The sequence below is a fragment of the Oncorhynchus keta genome, chromosome 22 (genome assembly GCF_023373465.1).
Source record: "Oncorhynchus keta strain PuntledgeMale-10-30-2019 chromosome 22, Oket_V2, whole genome shotgun sequence".
In the NCBI taxonomy this organism is placed as follows: Eukaryota; Metazoa; Chordata; class Actinopteri; order Salmoniformes; family Salmonidae; genus Oncorhynchus; species Oncorhynchus keta.
In genome coordinates, this window is record NC_068442.1 from 35,656,954 (window position 1) to 35,674,252 (window position 17,299).

At 48.3% G+C, this 17,299-nt stretch overlaps 1 protein-coding gene across 1 annotated transcript in view; it reads left to right on the plus strand.

The window, feature by feature from the left end:
- Window positions 1–15,998, plus strand: part of ncanb (neurocan b) — a 342,495-nt gene extending 326,497 nt beyond the window's left edge. Inside the window, exons 14-16 of the mRNA XM_052475091.1 lie at window positions 909–1,053; window positions 8,755–8,937; window positions 11,317–15,998. Coding sequence (XP_052331051.1) covers window positions 909–1,053; window positions 8,755–8,937; window positions 11,317–11,516 — 528 coding nt within the window. The 3' untranslated portion in view covers window positions 11,517–15,998. The remainder of the gene's footprint in view (window positions 1–908; window positions 1,054–8,754; window positions 8,938–11,316) is intronic.
- The last annotated feature ends 1,301 nt before the right edge of the window (window positions 15,999–17,299 follow it).

The following is a 17,299-nucleotide window of genomic DNA, read 5'->3' on the forward strand; positions in this document are numbered from 1 at the left end:
ACTTCTATCTCCCTAGAGGCAGCTCCTATGTGCCTGGTGTTATTTCAGAGCTGTCATTACTCTTTGTCGGTCTATACCTCTGGAGAAAGACCATAAGTATCGTTCAATAAAAGAGCACAATGAAACAGTTTGTTTCATACTGCATGGATAATGATGCTATCTACCACTTTTCTTTTTGTTCTGACTGTGTTGTGTGACTGTGTCTGTGACTGTGTCTGTGTCTGTGTCTGTGTCTTTGACTGCATCTGTGTCTGTGACTGTACCTGTGTTTGACTATGTCTGTGACTGGGCCATGTGATTGTATCTATATCTGTGTCTGTGACTGTATCTGTGACTGTGTATGTGACTGTATCTGTGACTGTATCTGTGTCTGTGACTGTACCTGTGTTTGTGACTATGTCTGTGACTGGGCCATCTGATTGTATCTATATCTGTGTCTGTGACTGTATCTGTGACTGTGTATGTGACTGTATCTGTGACTGTGTCTGTGACTGTATCTGTGACTGTACCTGTGACTGGGCCATGTGACTGTATCTATATCTGTGTCTGTGGCTGTATCTGTGTCTGTGACTATGTCTGTGACTGGGCCATGTGACTGTATCTATATCTGTGTCTGCGACTGTCTGTGGCTGTATATGTGTCTGTGACTATGTCTGTGACTGGGCCATGTGACTGTATCTATATCTGTGTCTGTGACGGTATCTGTGTCTGTGACTGTACCTGTGTTTGTGACTATGTCTGTGACTGGGCCATGTGACTGTATCTATATCTGTGTCTGTGATTTTATCTGTGTCTGTGACTGTACCCTTACTCTGTGACTATGTCTGTGACTGGGCCATGTGACTGTATCTATATCGGTGTCTGTGACTGTATCTGTGTTTGTGACTGTGTCTGTGACTGTGATACAGCAATATGAGAACTGGCGTGAGAACCAGCCGGATAACTTCTTTGCGGGGGGAGAGGACTGTGTGGTGATGATCGCCCACGAGAACGGCAAGTGGAACGATGTGCCCTGCAATTACAACCTGCCCTACGTCTGCAAGAAGGGAACAGGTGAGACAGAGAAAGAGGAAGGGAGGGAAGGGGAGAGAGACTGAGAATGTGAAAGAGGGAAGAATCAAGAGGGGATGAAGAAAGAGAGGGGGCGAAAAGGACTGAGAGTTGAAGAGGAGGTGATATCATGTTGCTGCTGTGCTTTAAATACATTAAAGAATACTTTAAAGTGTCCTGCATGTTAGCGAGACCATTTTAGCCTCTTCAATCAGTCAGTCTGGACAATAGGTTGACACAATTACAGCTCACCTCCAAGCCCAGTCAGCTCACCTTCAAACCCAGTCAGCTCACCTCCAAACCCAGTCAGCTCACCTCCAAACCCAGTCAGCTCACCTCCAAGCCCAGTCAGCTCACCTCTAAACCCAGTCAGCTCACCTCCAAGCCCAGACAGCTCACCTCCAAGCCCAGTCAGCTCACCTCCAAGCCCAGTCAGCTCACCTCCAAACCCAGTCAGCTCACCTCCAAGCCCAGTCAGCTCACCTCTAAACCCAGTCAGCTCACCTCCAAGCCCAGACAGCTCACCTCCAAGCCCAGTCAGCTCACCTCCAAGCCCAGTCAGCTCACCTCCAAACCCAGTCAGTTCACCTCCAAATCCAGTCAGCTCACCTCCAAGCCCAGTCAGTTCACCTCCAAACCCAGTCAGTTCACCTCCAAACCCAGTCAGCTCACCTCCAAGACCAGTCAGCTCACCTCCAAGCCCAGTCAGCTCACCTCCAAACCAAACCCAGTCAGCTCACCTCCAAACCCAGTCAACTCACCTCCAAACCCAGTCAGTTCACCTCCAAACCCAGGCAGCTCACCTCCAAACCCAGTCAGCTCACCTCCAAACCCAGTCAGCTCACCTCCAAACCCAGTCAGCTCACCTCCAAGCCCAGTCAGCTCACCTCCAAACCCAGTCAGCTCACCTCCAAACCCAGTCAGCTCACCTCCAAACCCAGTCAGCTCACCTCCAAACCCAGTCAGCTCACCTCCAAACCCAGTCAGCTCACCTGTAACTGAGCTTTCCACTTCAGACAGCTCATTTAAACCACTACTACTGAGGGTTTTACTGTCAACCCAGGGGCTGAGAATTCTCAGAACATTTCATCCACAACAAAATGATCCTCCTTTGTGTGAAGCGTTGTTGGAAGACTGTCACACAAAGTTTTAGGGTTGTCTGGTAAAGTTCCACTGTCACATGGTCAGGCATCTGTGGATCTGCGCTGTCATGGTGCTGTGAGGAGTGTGAGACGCCAGAGAAGCCAGTGCTTATTGGAGCTGATGGTCCCTGATTTGCATTTGGGGCAGACAGAGAGACAGGGTATTAATAGCCAGCCAAGTAGGGTTTATAGGTAGGTTGAGACGGCTGGCCAGAATCCAGAACTGTGTTTAAGGAAATGGAAGATCAGGAGACTCTGGACTCACTGGTGGGTCACTGCTAGATCATTTCGGCTGCTGATTTAAAATTGGCCTCAGACTAGAAAGAGTATTTACTTAATCTGAATGGTCACAAATTAGTTAGAAAACTTAAGATAAGTTACTCATGCCACACAAAAGTTTGGGGACCACTGCCTTAGAGTCAGATCAACTTTCCACTATGGATGTGAAGGTATTTACTCTTTATGTTACCAATAGTATTTACAGCATGTTTTTTCTCTCATTATACAGAGGTTTAACCCATAATTGATGACACACTGTCACAGGTCTTACTTAATGGCTCCAACTGGAAAGCTGACTTTCAGTCAATCCGTCAGTGGCAGCATTCAATCTTCAGCCCAACTACACTCCTTCTTTACAGCAGAGCATATTCTGGCTTGATTCCTACTGTTTAGTGGTGTTGTTCTGGGGTCTGCTGCTCATCAGTGGCAGTATGATGTGATTGGCTGATGACTGGCGTGTGGCTGACACTCAGGCCTGTTCCTCTTGAGAGAGAGCCAGGAGGCAGTATCCAATCAGAGATGCACGTCATCTGGGTAATTAGTGTTACCCATAATGCCGTGGGACAGACCACAGAGCAGGCTGGCATGAGTCACCCTGATCAGGAGGATGGGCCATTGTGAAGGCATCTGTCTGTCACAGACACACACACATGGATATGCACACACGCACACACAAACAGAGACTATTATCAAATACTCAAATTCTCATTCATATACAGTTCAAAGTATTCTCTTACACACACACACCTCAAGTCCAAGCTAGAGCACCCTGGTCCTTTGGAGCAGTTGGGCCAGAAGTCCCCTGGAACACCTGGAACACCTGCCACTGTCTCTGCCTCTACATGCCTGTTACCAACTACGCCTGGAAAACCTGGAACACCTGCCACTGTCTCTGCCTCTACATGCCTGTTACCAACTACGCCTGGAACACCTGGAACACCTGCCACTGTCTCTGCCTCTACATGCCTGTTACCAACTACGCCTGGAACACCTGGAACACCTGCCACTGTCTCTGCCTCTACATGCCTGTTACCAACTACGCCTGGACACCTGGAACACCTCCCACTGTCTCTGCCTCTACATGCCTGTTACCAACTACGCCTGGAACACCTGGAACACCTGCCACTGTCTCTGCCTCTACATGCCTGTTACCAACTACGCCTGGAACACCTGGAACACCTGCCACTGTCTCTGCCTCTACATGCCTGTTACCAACTACGCCTGGAACACCTGGAACACCTGCCACTGTCTCTGCCTCTACATGCCTGTTACCAACTACACCTGGAACACTTGCCACTGTCTCTGCCTCTACATGCCTGTTACCAACCCCACCTGGAACACTTGGAACACCTGCAACTGTCTCTGTCTCTACATGCCTGTTACCAACTACACCTGGAACACCTGCCACTGTCTCTGCCTCTACATGCCTGTTACCAACTACACCTGGAACACCTGTCACTGTCTCTGCCTCTACATGCCTGTTACCAACTACTCCTGGAACACCTGCAACACCTGCCACTGTCTATGCCTCTACATGCCTGTTACCAACCCTACCTGGAACACCTGGAACACCTGCCACTGTCTCTGCCTCTACATACCTGATAGTGTGTACGGCCCAGTACATCACTGCAGCCCTCCTTTTGTAGGCAGGCAGACAAAATGGTAATCTCTACAAAAGTGTGGCTGCGCTGGTGTACTGGGCCGTACACGCCCCCCTCTGTAAAGCCTTGTGGTCGGACGAGTAGTTGCCATACTAAGCTGTGATGTACTGGGCCGTACACGCCCCCCTCTGTAAAGCCTTGTGGTCGGACGAGCAGTTGCCATACCAAGTGGTGATGTACTGGGCCTTACACACCACCCTCTGTAAAGCCTTGTGGTCGGACGAGCAGTTGCCATACCAAGCAGTGATGTACTGGGCCGTACACACCACCCTCTGTAAAGCCTTGTGGTCGGACGAGCAGTTGCCATACCAAGCAGTGATGTACTGGGCCGTACACACCACCCTCTGTAAAGCCTTGTGGTCGGACGAGCAGTTGCCATACCAAGCAGTGATGTACTGGGCCGTACACACCACCCTCTGTAAAGCCTTGTGGTCGGACGAGCAGTTGCCATACCAAGCAGTGATGTACTGGGCCGTACACACCACCATCTGTAAAGCCTTGTGGTCAGACGAGTAGTTGCCATACCAAGCAGTGATGTACTGGGCCGTACACACCACCATCTGTAAAGCCTTGTGGTCAGACGAGTAGTTGCCATACCAAGCAGTGATGTACTGGGCCGTACACACCACCCTCTGTAAAGCCTTGTGTACAATTGCAGCAAACCTGCTTTAAAACAAACCACTCATGATATTGTTTTGTGGGCCCCATCCCTCATTAAAGTTGCCCATCCCTGCACTAAGTCTTTTGACTCATCACATGCACTGCTGCTACTGTTTATTACAGTATCTATCCTGTTGCCTCGTCACTTTATATGTACCTATATGTACAGTACATATCTACCTCTATTACCTCGTACCCCTGCACTTCGACTCAGTACTGGTGCCCCGTGTATATTGCCAAGTTATTGTTACTCATTGTGAATGTATTCCTTGTGTTATTATTTTTATATTATTTCTCTTTTTTCTCTCTACATTGTTGGGAAGTGCCTGTAAGTAAACATTGAAGAACTTCAGATGTTTTCAATGAGGAGACTCTCAGTTAGATAGCAAATGTTCAGTTTTTCCAAAAAGATTATTTGTGTAGGACAAATCGCTCCGTTTTGTTCATCACGTTTGGCTATGAAAAAAACCTGTATCCAGGAGTGTAATTATCACAAGCTCATTAGCATAACGCAACGTTAACTATTCATGAAAATCGCAAATGAAATGAAATAAATATATTAGCTCTCAAGCTTAGCCTTTTGTTAACAACACTGTCATCTGTCATCTCAGATTTTCAAAATATGCTTTTGAACCATAGCTAAACAAGCATTTCTGTAAGAGTATTGATAGCTAGCATATAATTAAGCCTATAATTAAGCCATGCAACATTTTCACAAAAACAAGAAAAGCATTCAAATAAAATAATTTACCTTTGAAGAACTTCAGATGTTTTCAATGAGGAGACTCTGTTAGATAGCAAATGTTCAGTTTTTCCTGAAAGATTATTTGTGTAGGACAAATCGCTCCGTTTTGTTCATCACGTTTGGGTAAGAAAAAAAACGAAAATTAAGTCATTACAACGCAAACTTTTTTCCAAATTAACTCCATAATATCGACAGAAACATGGCAAACGTTGTTTAGAATCAATCCTCAAGGTGTTTTTCACATATCTATCGATGATAAATCATTTGTGGCAGTTGACTTTCTCCTCTGAAGAAAATGGAACGCGCATGGAGCTGGAGATTACGCAATAATTTCGACGGAGGACACCGGGCGGACACCTGGTAAATGTAGTCTCTTATGGTCAATCTTCCAATGATATGCCTACAAATACGTCACAATGCTGCAGACACCTTGGGGAAACGACAGAAAGTGCAGGCTCATTCCTGGCGCATTCACAGCCATATAAGGAGACATTGGAACACAGGGCATTCAAAATCTGGACCATTTCCTGTATGAAATTTCATCTTGGTTTCGCCTGAAGTATTAGTTCTGGGGCACTCACAGATAATATCTTTGCAGTTTTGGAAACATCAGTTTTTTCTTTCCAAAGCTGTCAATTACATGCATAGTCGAGCATCTTTTCGTGACAAAATATCTTGTTTAAAACGGGAACGTTTTTTATCCCAAAATTAAAAGAGCTCCCCCTATTTCGAAGAAGTTAACTCAGCTGCCTGCCGTGACAGCTGCAGGACACGACATTGGCTGGGAATGAAGCATGCGTGTGCGTGAGTGGGTGTTTGGGAGTGAGAGAGAGAGAGAGAGAGAGTGTGTGTGTGTGTGCGTGCATGTGTGTGTTGAAATTATGCAGTTAGTAGAGCATGGCACTTGCAATGTCAGGATAGTGGGTTTGATTCCCAGGACCACCCATATGTAAAATGTATACAAACATGACTGTAGGTCGCTTTGGAGACAAGTACCTGCACAATATTATGAATTATTATATTTTAATAGCCTACAGGTAATTACTGCAGACGCAGACCAGACCTCCCCCTGGGCGTGTACTGCAGTCAGAGACCAGACCTCCCCCTGGGCGTGTACTGCAGTCAGAGACCAGACCTCCCCCTGGGCGTGTACTGCAGTCAGAGACCAGACCTCCCACTGGGGCCAAACTGCAGTCACAGACCAGACCTCCCCCTGAGCGTGTACTGCAGTCACAGACCAGACCTCCCACTGGGGCTGTACTGCAGTCACAGACCAGACCTCCCACTTTGTCAGTACTGCAGTCACAGACCAGACCTCCCACTGGGGCAGTACTGCAGTCACGGACCAGACATCCCACTGGGGTAGTACTGCAGTCACAGACCAGACCTCCCACTGGGGTAGTACTGCAGTCACAGACCAGACCTCCCATTGGGGCAGTACTGCAGTCACAGACCAGACCTCCCACTGGGGCAGTACTGCAGTCACAGACCAGACCTCCCACTGGGGTAGTACTGCAGTCACAGACCAGACCTCCCACTTTGGCAGTACTGCAGTCACAGACCAGACCTCCCATGGGAACGTACTGCAATCACAGACTAGACCTCCTATGGGAACGTACTGCAGTCACAGACCAGACCTCCCACTGGGGCAGTACTGCAGTCACAGACCAGACATCCCACTGGGGTAGTACTGCAGTCACAGACCAGACCTCCCACTGGGGTAGTACTGCAGTCACAGACCAGACCTCCCACTGGGGCAGTACTGCAGTCACAGACCAGACCTCCCACTGGGGCAGTACTGCAGTCACAGACCAGACCTCCCACTGGGGTAGTACTGCAGTCACAGACCAGACCTCCCACTTTGGCAGTACTGCAGTCACAGACCAGACCTCCCACTGGGGTAGTACTGCAATCACAGACCAGACCTCCCACTGGGGCAGTACTGCAGTCACAGACCAGACCTCCCACTGGGGCAGTACTGCAGTCACAGACCAGACCTCCCACTGGGGTAGTACTGCAGTCACAGACCAGACCTCCCACTGGGGCAGTACTGCAATCACAGACCAGACCTCCCACTGGGGCAGTACTGCAGTCACAGACCAGACCTCCCACTGGAGCAGTACTGCAGTCACAGACCAGACCTCCCACTGGGGCAGTAAGTACTGCAGTCACAGACCAGACCTCCCACTGGGGCAGTACTGCAGTCACAGACCAGACCTCCCACTGGGGCAGTACTGCAGTCACAGACCAGACCTCCCACTGTGGCAGTAAGTACTGCAGTCACAGACCAGACCTCCCACTGGGGCAGTACTGCAGTCACAGACCAGACCTCCCACTGGGGCAGTACTGCAGTCACAGACCAGACCTCCCACTGAGGCAGTACTGCAGTCACAGACCAGACCTCCCACTGGGGCAGTACTGCAGTCACAATGTCGGGATACCTGGAAAATACATATTTCCTCCCCTTCTTCCCTCCTTTCCTCTACTCCTTGGAGTTATTACTGATCTGACAGTTCCACATTAATGTATGAGGAATGTCATACGGACCTCTCATTTTCACCACGTGTTTCAACCATGTTTCAAATGAGCAATCAGCGATTACTTCAAGGAAGCGAATTAAGGATTTACTGTCGTCTGCAGATGGGTTGTTGAATGGTAACTGTCTAGGGGTTAGTTAATGTACTGGGGGCTTTAGGTTTCAACTGCAGGGCTGCCATCTAGGGAATGACAGAGGAACTGCACCTTCACCCCCAGTCAACCCTCCTCATCATTCGTCTCTCATTTGTCCCCCTTCTAATCCGGCCAATGAGATGCAAGCAAGTGTGCATTCCTAACACCTGTCACACACTGTGGCCCCTAAGGCCCCTGTCCCCTCTAAGATAGTTTGTGTATGATGAAATTGCCCCTACACACTGATCTAATGTCAATTTTGTGTTTTCCTCCTGAATAGTGAATGCTAGATTTGATGGAGGGTAAACTGATCTTAGATCTGGTCCTATGGGGAACTTCTAGCCAGAGCTGAAAGGTCAGTGAGTCAGCGTGAGGTCTCATTGGGGACAAGGGCATAAAAGGGACATGCACCCAGGCAAAGAATGACTGTGATGTACACCACTGTGAATGCTGCTAATAGACATCATATCATATGACCTCATGTCCCACTCATCCATTGCTGTGCTTCTATCTCTCCCTCTCTCTCTCTCTCTCTCTCCATTGGCAGTGCTGTGTGGGAACCCCCCCAACGTGGAGAACACCTTTCTGATTGGCCGTAAGCGGTCCCACTATGACATTCATTCATTGGTGCGTTACCAGTGTGCCGATGGGTTCCTCCAACGTCACGTCCCCACGGCCAAGTGTCGTGCCAACGGCAAGTGGGACCGGCCCAAGATCATCTGCACAAAGTGTGAGTGACCAAGACCGCTAAAGGGTTACATTTTATGTCTATGGGGTTAATGCTCAAACAACAGGAGAGGAATGGACACAACAATTAGATCAGATTCAGTAGGAATACAAGACTCTCTATAGAAGTTGTAGCATGTACTCTATTTTGAACAGCTTTTCATCAGATAGAAGTTGTGTGATGATGGTAATGTCCTTTTAATGTCGATAAAACTAAGTTACAGCTCTTTTTCTGTGAGATTGACAGCCAGGGGTTTGGAGGAATGCCAGAAACACCAATAAGAAACATTTAATTTTACCATCCTCCCATAGAGTAATAAAAGTCACTCTGCAGAACAACATCCATCTTTCTTTATGACAGCAGGATCTTTCATATTGTAGAATGATATATTTTATGAAGTCATTAGAAACCTTATTCTCCTTTCACCTTTCAAACTGTGATGTTTATTCGTCTCGTACTGATGTAATGGATTGCTGCTGTTTAAAGTGAAAATATGGAGCCTTGTTATTTGTTTTATTCCGGTCATTTTGAATGTTGTTTTCCTGCCATCGTTGTTTGTTAGTCATCATTGTCCTGGCAAGGTAGACTTTTTGTTGGCAAACCCAAACCAGGACCAACGGATCCAATTTGGCAGCACAACATAGGAAGGAAGTGGCTTACTCAGGCCGTGAGTGGGAGAACAGTCCTATGCTAATACATGTAGAGAGCTCGGCGCCCACACTGTTCAATGTAAACTAGAGTAGACACTCAGAGCTGAGTGGCTGATGTTGAGAGCTGTATATCTGTGGTGTTGACATTTCGTTCCCCCCCTCCCTCCTCTCATATACCTCTCTCACTCTATCTCATCCTTGACTCTCCCCCGTTGCTTCCGCTCTACCTGTCACACACCCCTCAACTCCCTCTCATCCGGTCTCGCCTCTCTCTTACCCCTCACTCCTCCCCTTTCACCTCCTTTCACACCATTCTCCCCCTCTCTCTTACCCCTCACTCCTCCCCTTTCACCTCCTTTCACACCATTCTCTCCCTCTCTCTTACCCCTCACTCCTCCCCTTTCACCTCCTTTCACACCATTCTCCCCCTCTCTCTTACCCCTCACTCCTCCCCTTTCACCTCCTTTCACACCATTCTCCCCCTCTCTCTTACCCCTCACTCCTCCCCTTTCACCTCCTTTCACACCATTCTCTCCCTCTCTCTTACCCCTCACTCCTCCCCTTTCACCTCCTTTCACACCCTTCTCTCCCTCTCTCTTACCCCTCACTCCTCCCCTTTCACCTCCTTTCACACCATTCTCTCCCTCTCTCTTACCCCTCACTCCTCCCCTTTCACCTCCTTTCACACCCTTCTCTCCCTCTCTCTTACCCCTCACTCCTCCCCTTTCACCTCCTTTCACACCCTTCTCTCCCTCTCTCTTACCCCTCACTCCTCCCCTTTCACCTCCTTTCACACCCTTCTCTCCCTCTCTCTTACCCCTCACTCCTCCCCTTTCACCTCCTTTCACACCCTTCTCTCCCTCTCTCTTACCCCTCACTCCTCCCCTTTCACCTCCTTTCACACCATTCTCTCCCTCTCTCTTACCCCTCACTCCTCCCCTTTCACCTCCTTTCACACCCTTCTCTCCCTCTCTCTTACCCCTCACTCCTCCCCTTTCACCTCCTTTCACACCATTCTCTCCCTCTCTCTTACCCCTCACTCCTCCCCTTTCACCTCCTTTCACACCCTTCTCTCCCTCTCTCTTACCCCTCACTCCTCCCCTTTCACCTCCTTTCACACCCTTCTCTCCCTCTCTCTTACCCCTCACTCCTCCCCTTTCACCTCCTTTCACACCCTTCTCTCCCTCTCTCTTACCCCTCACTCCTCCCCTTTCACCTCCTTTCACACCCTTCTCTCCCTCTCTCTTACCCCTCACTCCTCTCCTTTCACCTCCTTTCACACCATTCTCTCCCTCTCTCTTACCCCTCACTCCTCCCCTTTCACCTCCTTTCACCCTTCTCTCCCTCTCTCTTACCCCTCACTCCTCCCCTTTCACCTCCTTTCACACCCTTCTCTCCCTCTCTCTTACCCCTCACTCCTCCCCTTTCACCTCCTTTCACACCCTTCTCTCCCTCTCTCTTACCCCTCACTCCTCCCCTTTCACCTCCTTTCACACCATTCTCTCCCTCTCTCTTACCCCTCACTCCTCCCCTTTCACCTCCTTTCACACCCTTCTCTCCCTCTCTCTTACCCCTCACTCCTCCCCTTTCACCTCCTTTCACACCCTTCTCTCCCTCTCTCTTACCCCTCACTCCTCCCCTTTCACCTCCTTTCACACCCTTCTCTCCCTCTCTCTTACCCCTCACTCCTCCCCTTTCACCTCCTTTCACACCCTTCTCTCCCTCTCTCTAGCCCGGCGAGCCCACCGCTACAGACGGCACCATGATCACAGCGGGAGATGGGAGCGTAAAAAGCACAATAAACACAGCCATGGACACGGTGAGGGAGGCCACCACGGAGGAGACCAGGGCCACAGGCACGGCCATGGACACGGAGGCCACCACGGAGGAGACCAGGGCCACAGGCACGGCCATGCTCATGCCCACATCTGAACCGAAAGCCTCCACAGCCCAAACCTCACCTCACTGCCCAGTCTCCCTCTCTACTGCTCTCTACCCCCTGTCCACCCCCTCTCCTGCCCTTTTCCTGACCCCACAGCCTGGCTCCCCGAGCCAGCATGTATCATACTCAACTTTGAGGCCTGACAGCCGACTGCCTGGCCTCACTGAGACAATAACAATCCCTTTGTACTCTTTTCTTTACCTTCAACACTTCCCTTTTCTTTCATTTATCCCTCCCCCTTCACGACCTACTGTCATCGAGTCAGTGAGGACCCAGGATACGGGGCTTTACTCACCTAATTAAACTTTTGTTTACATAAACAATTGTGGAGGAGGAGGTTTAGTACAAGCTGTAAATAGTGACAACATCATTGGAATCAGAAGTGGAGGAATAGATAGATACATGCATCCATGTTTTTCCACGAGTCTTCATTGTAACACCTTTATTTTTAAGAGACTTGTTGTCTGAGTGTATTTCCTGACTTTGCTGTTTTTGGTTAGCTCTTTGTAAGACATTTGATTTAAGAACCTACAACAGTTATTCTGAACAGATTGACATGCTTTGCTTTGACACTGGTGCTTGTACTGATTGAGTAGCGTTGTGTTTCAGCATCGTAAGACAGACACTTTGGACTGGGTGTACTAGGTGCACAGAGGAAAACAGAGACAACTCGCAGTTAGCTTGTATCTGAGTCAACCTCACACCACTGAGGTCAAATCAAATCGAATCAAGCATCCACAGCAGTCTTTTTTTAAAGCTGAACTGGAAATGTTACTTTAATGGTTTCTTCTAACAATATCATCCTACGGTATGTGTTGCCTTTCTAAGTCATTCTGTGTTCCTGCTTAAGTACTAGAGGAGATTGCTAGTTGGTAGTTGAGAAACCCAACCCAGAAAAGCTGTTACCTTTGGAACTGGACAGATTGTGGTTAGAGTCTGGTTTTCCAGCTAGCTAATAGGCAATGATCCTTCATTAGAATCCTGTCATGCCTATCACCACACTCTCCTATTCCATCTGTGTCTCTAAATTGAAGGTCTGTTCATCGTCTACCTTAGAGCTCTACTTCTCTGGCCAGCTGAGGAGAAATTGTTCTGTCAGACTGTCAGAGAGAGAGAGAGAAGGACATGTGGAGAAATAGAGAGAGAGAGAAAAATAGAGAGGAGCAAGGAATCTGGACTCTTAATTACAGTTGTCCCCGTTCTCCAGCACATCAAACAGAGGGATGACAGGGCTCTCTGTGCAGCCGTCGGGTACAGAGCTGGGGCCATAATTAGCTTCAGAAGTACTGCTAATAGGACATGGGGCCATAAAGTCGGGATGACAACCAGAAGAGACCTGCGCTGGGGGGAGGGCAAAGAACCAGAGCTGTTGGAATAGGCAGAGGTGGCTGGGTTCAGAGCCCAATCTCAGTGAGGGTTGTGTGGGGTTAACAGTGAAGCGACAGGACTCACAAAAGATGCTAGAAAAATTATAGATGGTTAGAAGAGATAAAGCACTTTTGTTTTTCTGGACATGGAGGCAATTGGCTATCGTTCAAATTGTTTCACAATAGTACTCACTCCAGGTGTGTCCTGGTTTTAAACAGGTGTACTGCAGCCTGGGATAAGACCCGGCCCACCTCCTCTCTGCAGCCGCTAAAAAATGAGACAAGTTTTGTTTTTCACTGCAGGGTCCGACTGATTCTCTAAAGCTCCTTTATCACCTTATGCAATTCCTCTGAGCTTACATCCCCCTCTTTCTCTTTCTTTCTCTCCTCTCTCTTTTTGCTCTCTCTCTCTCTCCCTCCCTCCCTCCCTCCCTCCCTCCTCCAGTTCTTCCCTTGTCTTTCATCCTCAGCCCTTTATCCACCTTGTCAATGACACAGATGGGGAAGAGAAAGAAAAGAGAGAGAGGCTCCATATCAGTACAATTCATCTCCCTTAAAGCATGCTTAATTAATGAAGAGGTTATCATCCTGACCTTTGTCCCTGGCTGTGATGGCAGTGGCTATGCTCTGACGGATAGGGAGCCACAGGCCTTTCACAGCACTCACGCTCTGACGTCTTTAACATGTCAGTCTAATAACTGCTTTTTTTCTACCTGCTTTTTTCTATCCGTCTACTATTCCAGACATTCCCGACAATGGATTGACTATGGGTGGGTGCTCCTTGGGCATTTAACCTCTTGCTCCTACCTGGCACGCAGGCGTCCCATCTAGAGCTCTGGAAATGCAAATGCGCTACGCTAAATGCTAATAGTATTAGTTAAAACTCAAACGTTCATTAAAATACACATGCAGGGTATTGAATTAAAGCTACACTCGTTGTGAATCCAGGCAACAAGTCAGATTTTTAAAATGCTTTTCGGCGAAAGCATGAGAAGCTATTATCTGATAGCATGTAACACCCCAAAAGACCCGCAGGGGATGTAAACAAAATAATTAGCATAGTCGTCGCTACACAAACCGCACAAATAAAATATAAAACATTCATTACCTTTGACCATCTTCTTTGTTGGCACTCCTAGATGTCCCATAATCACTATTGGGTCTTTTTTTCGATTAAATCGGTCCATATATAGCCTAGATATCGATCTATGAAGACTGTGTGATAAACGGAAAAAAATAGCGTTTCATAACGTAACGTCATTTTTTTAAATTCAAAAAGTCGACGATAAACTTTCACAAAACACTTCGAAATACTTTTGTAATGCAACTTTAGGTATTAGTACACGTTAATACGCGATAAAATTCATCAGGAGGCGATGTCAATTCTATAGGTGTCTGTCTCGAAAAAATGTCTTAGAGAGAGCTCGACCAAAACATCCGGTCGGAGACCGGAGGGAATCGATTCCCTTGATTCAAAGCTGAATCAAATGACAAGACTCTAGACAACGTGTGGAAGCTGTAGGCACTGCAACCTCGGCCTCATTTAATTCGGTTCACTTTGAACAATTCCTGGAAGTGGCGCATGGATATTTATTTCCATTTTCAGTGATCAGATTTTCATGCACTTTTCGATGAAACACACGTTCTGTTATAGTCACAGCCGTGATTTAACCAGTTTTATAAACGTCTGAGTGTTTTCTATCCACACATACTAATCATATGCATATATGGCCTGAGTAGCAGGGCGCTGAAATGTTGCGCGATTTTTAACAGAATGTTCGAAAAAGTAGAGGGTCGACTTAACAGGTTAAATCAGCTGAGATTCTCATAGAGAAAGCATGATGACTATGATTAATATGGACATAAGCAGGTCAATGCGTGTCTGTCTCTCACAGTAATACGAGGGACAGAGTGGTGTGTGTGACAGGAAGAACAAATATGAACAGAGGTGATTGGATCTCTCTCTCGTGTGACAGAACTATAAAACTATAACAAACAGAGACTTCTGAGAGAGCGACTGGGCTTGAATGAGGTGTGAGGTTCCAATCAGATGTTGGATACGATTAGGGAGTAGAGATGGAGTCCTGGTTGTTTTATAGGACAGTGGAGGCTGACCAACATGTCTTGCTTGGCTGGTAGTCATCCTCTCGTCTAGGAAGATGTTATTATCTCCCCACCAGACCTGCTGGTTATTGCAGGTCTCCTGGAGCAATGGGTCAACTCAGATCAATGTGCTCCGTGGATGGTGTGGGCCTGCTCTGATGCACCAGATATACCCTCAATCTCTGACACTCACAGACACATACTCTCTCTCTCTATCATAGACACATTCTCTCTCTCTATCATAGACACATACTCTCTCTCTATCATAGACACATACTCTCTCTATCATAGAGACACATTCTCTCTCTCTATCATAGAGACACATTCTCTCTCTCTATCATAGAGACACATTCTCTCTCTCTATCATGGAGACACATTCTCTCTCTCTATCATAGAGACACATTCTCTCTCTCTCTATCATAGAGACACATTCTCTCTATCATAGAGACACATACTCTCTCTCTCTATCATAGAGACACATTATCTCTCTCTCTATCATAGAGACACATTCTCTCTCTATCATAGAGACACATACTCTCTCTCTCTATCATAGAGACACATTCGCTCTCTCTATCATAGAGACACATACTCTCTCTCTCTATCATAGAGACACATTCTCTCTCTCTATCATAGAGACACATACTCTCTCTCTCTATCATAGACACATTCTCTCTCTCTATCATAGAGACACATTCTCTCTATCATAGAGACACATACTCTCTCTCTCTATCATAGAGACACATTCTCTCTCTATCATAGAGACACATACTCTCTCTCTTTATCATAGAGACACATTCTCTCTCTCTCTATCATAGAGACACATTCTCTCTATCATAGAGACACATACTCTCTCTCTCTATCATAGAGACACATTCTCTCTCTCTCTATCATAGAGACACATTCTCTCTCTATCATAGAGACACATACTCTCTCTCTTTATCATAGAGACACATTCTCTCTCTCTCTATCATAGAGACACATTCTCTCTCTATCATAGAGACACATACTCTCTCTCTTTATCATAGAGACACATTCTCTCTCTCTATCATAGAGACACATTCGCTCTCTCTATCATAGAGACACATTCTCTCTCTCTATCATAGAGACACATACTCTCTCTCTCTATCATAGACACATTCTCTCTCTCTATCATAGAGACACATTATCTCTCTCTATCATAGAGACACATTCTCTCTCTCTATCATAGAGACACATACTCTCTCTCTCTATCATAGACACATTCTCTCTCTCTATCTGACTCACTCTCCCACTCTCTCTCACCCTCTCTTTCTCTGACACATACACACACGCTGACACACTTTTATCTTGATATACACCCTCGATTCAAACACACACACGCAGCCACCCGTTTTCTCCCTCTCTTCCAGCTGCCCTCCCTCTCCAGCTCTGTAGTCTGATGGCCTAAAGGCAGACAGACAGCCGACGATGGGATCGCTGCTTCATTGTGATGAACCTTAATTATGAAGACGAGTCACTAAACAACTGAGGTCGCCCACAGCTGTCTGCTGCCACGGCACGGCATGGTCGCCCACAGCTGTCTGCTGCCACGGCACTGCAAGGTCGCCCACAGCTGTCTGCTGCCACGGCACGGCATGGTCGCGCACAGCTGTCTGCTGCCACGGCACTGCAAGGTCGCCCAAAGCTGTCTGCTGCCACGGCACGGCATGGTCGCCCACATTGGTCTGCTGCCACGGCACTGCAAGGTCGCCCACAGCTGTCTGCTGCCACGGCACGGCATGGTCGCCCACATTGGTCTGCTGCCACGGCACGGCATGGTCGCCCACATTGGTCTGCTGCCACGGCACGGCATGGTCGCCCACAGCGGTCTGCTGCCACGGCACGGCATGGTCGCCCACATTGGTCTGCTGCCACGGCACGGCATGGTCGCCCACAGCGGTCTGCTGCCACGGCACGGCATGGTCGCCCACAGCTGTCTGCTGCCACGGCACTGCATGGTCGCCCACATTGGTCTGCTGCCGCGGCACGGCATGGTCGCCCACAGCTGTCTGCTGCCATGGCACGGCATGGTCGCCCATAGCTGTCTGCTGCCACGGCACGGCATAGTCGCCCACAGCTGTCCGCTGCCACGGCACGGCATAGTCGCCCACAGCTGTCTGCTGCCACGGCACGGCATAGTCGCCCACAGCTGTCTGCTGCCGTTGCACGGCATGGTCGCCCACAGCTGTCTGCTGCCACGGCACTGCAAGGTCGCCCAAAGCTGTCTGCTGCCACGGCACGGCATGGTCGCCCACATTGGTCTGCTGCCACGGCACGGCATGGTC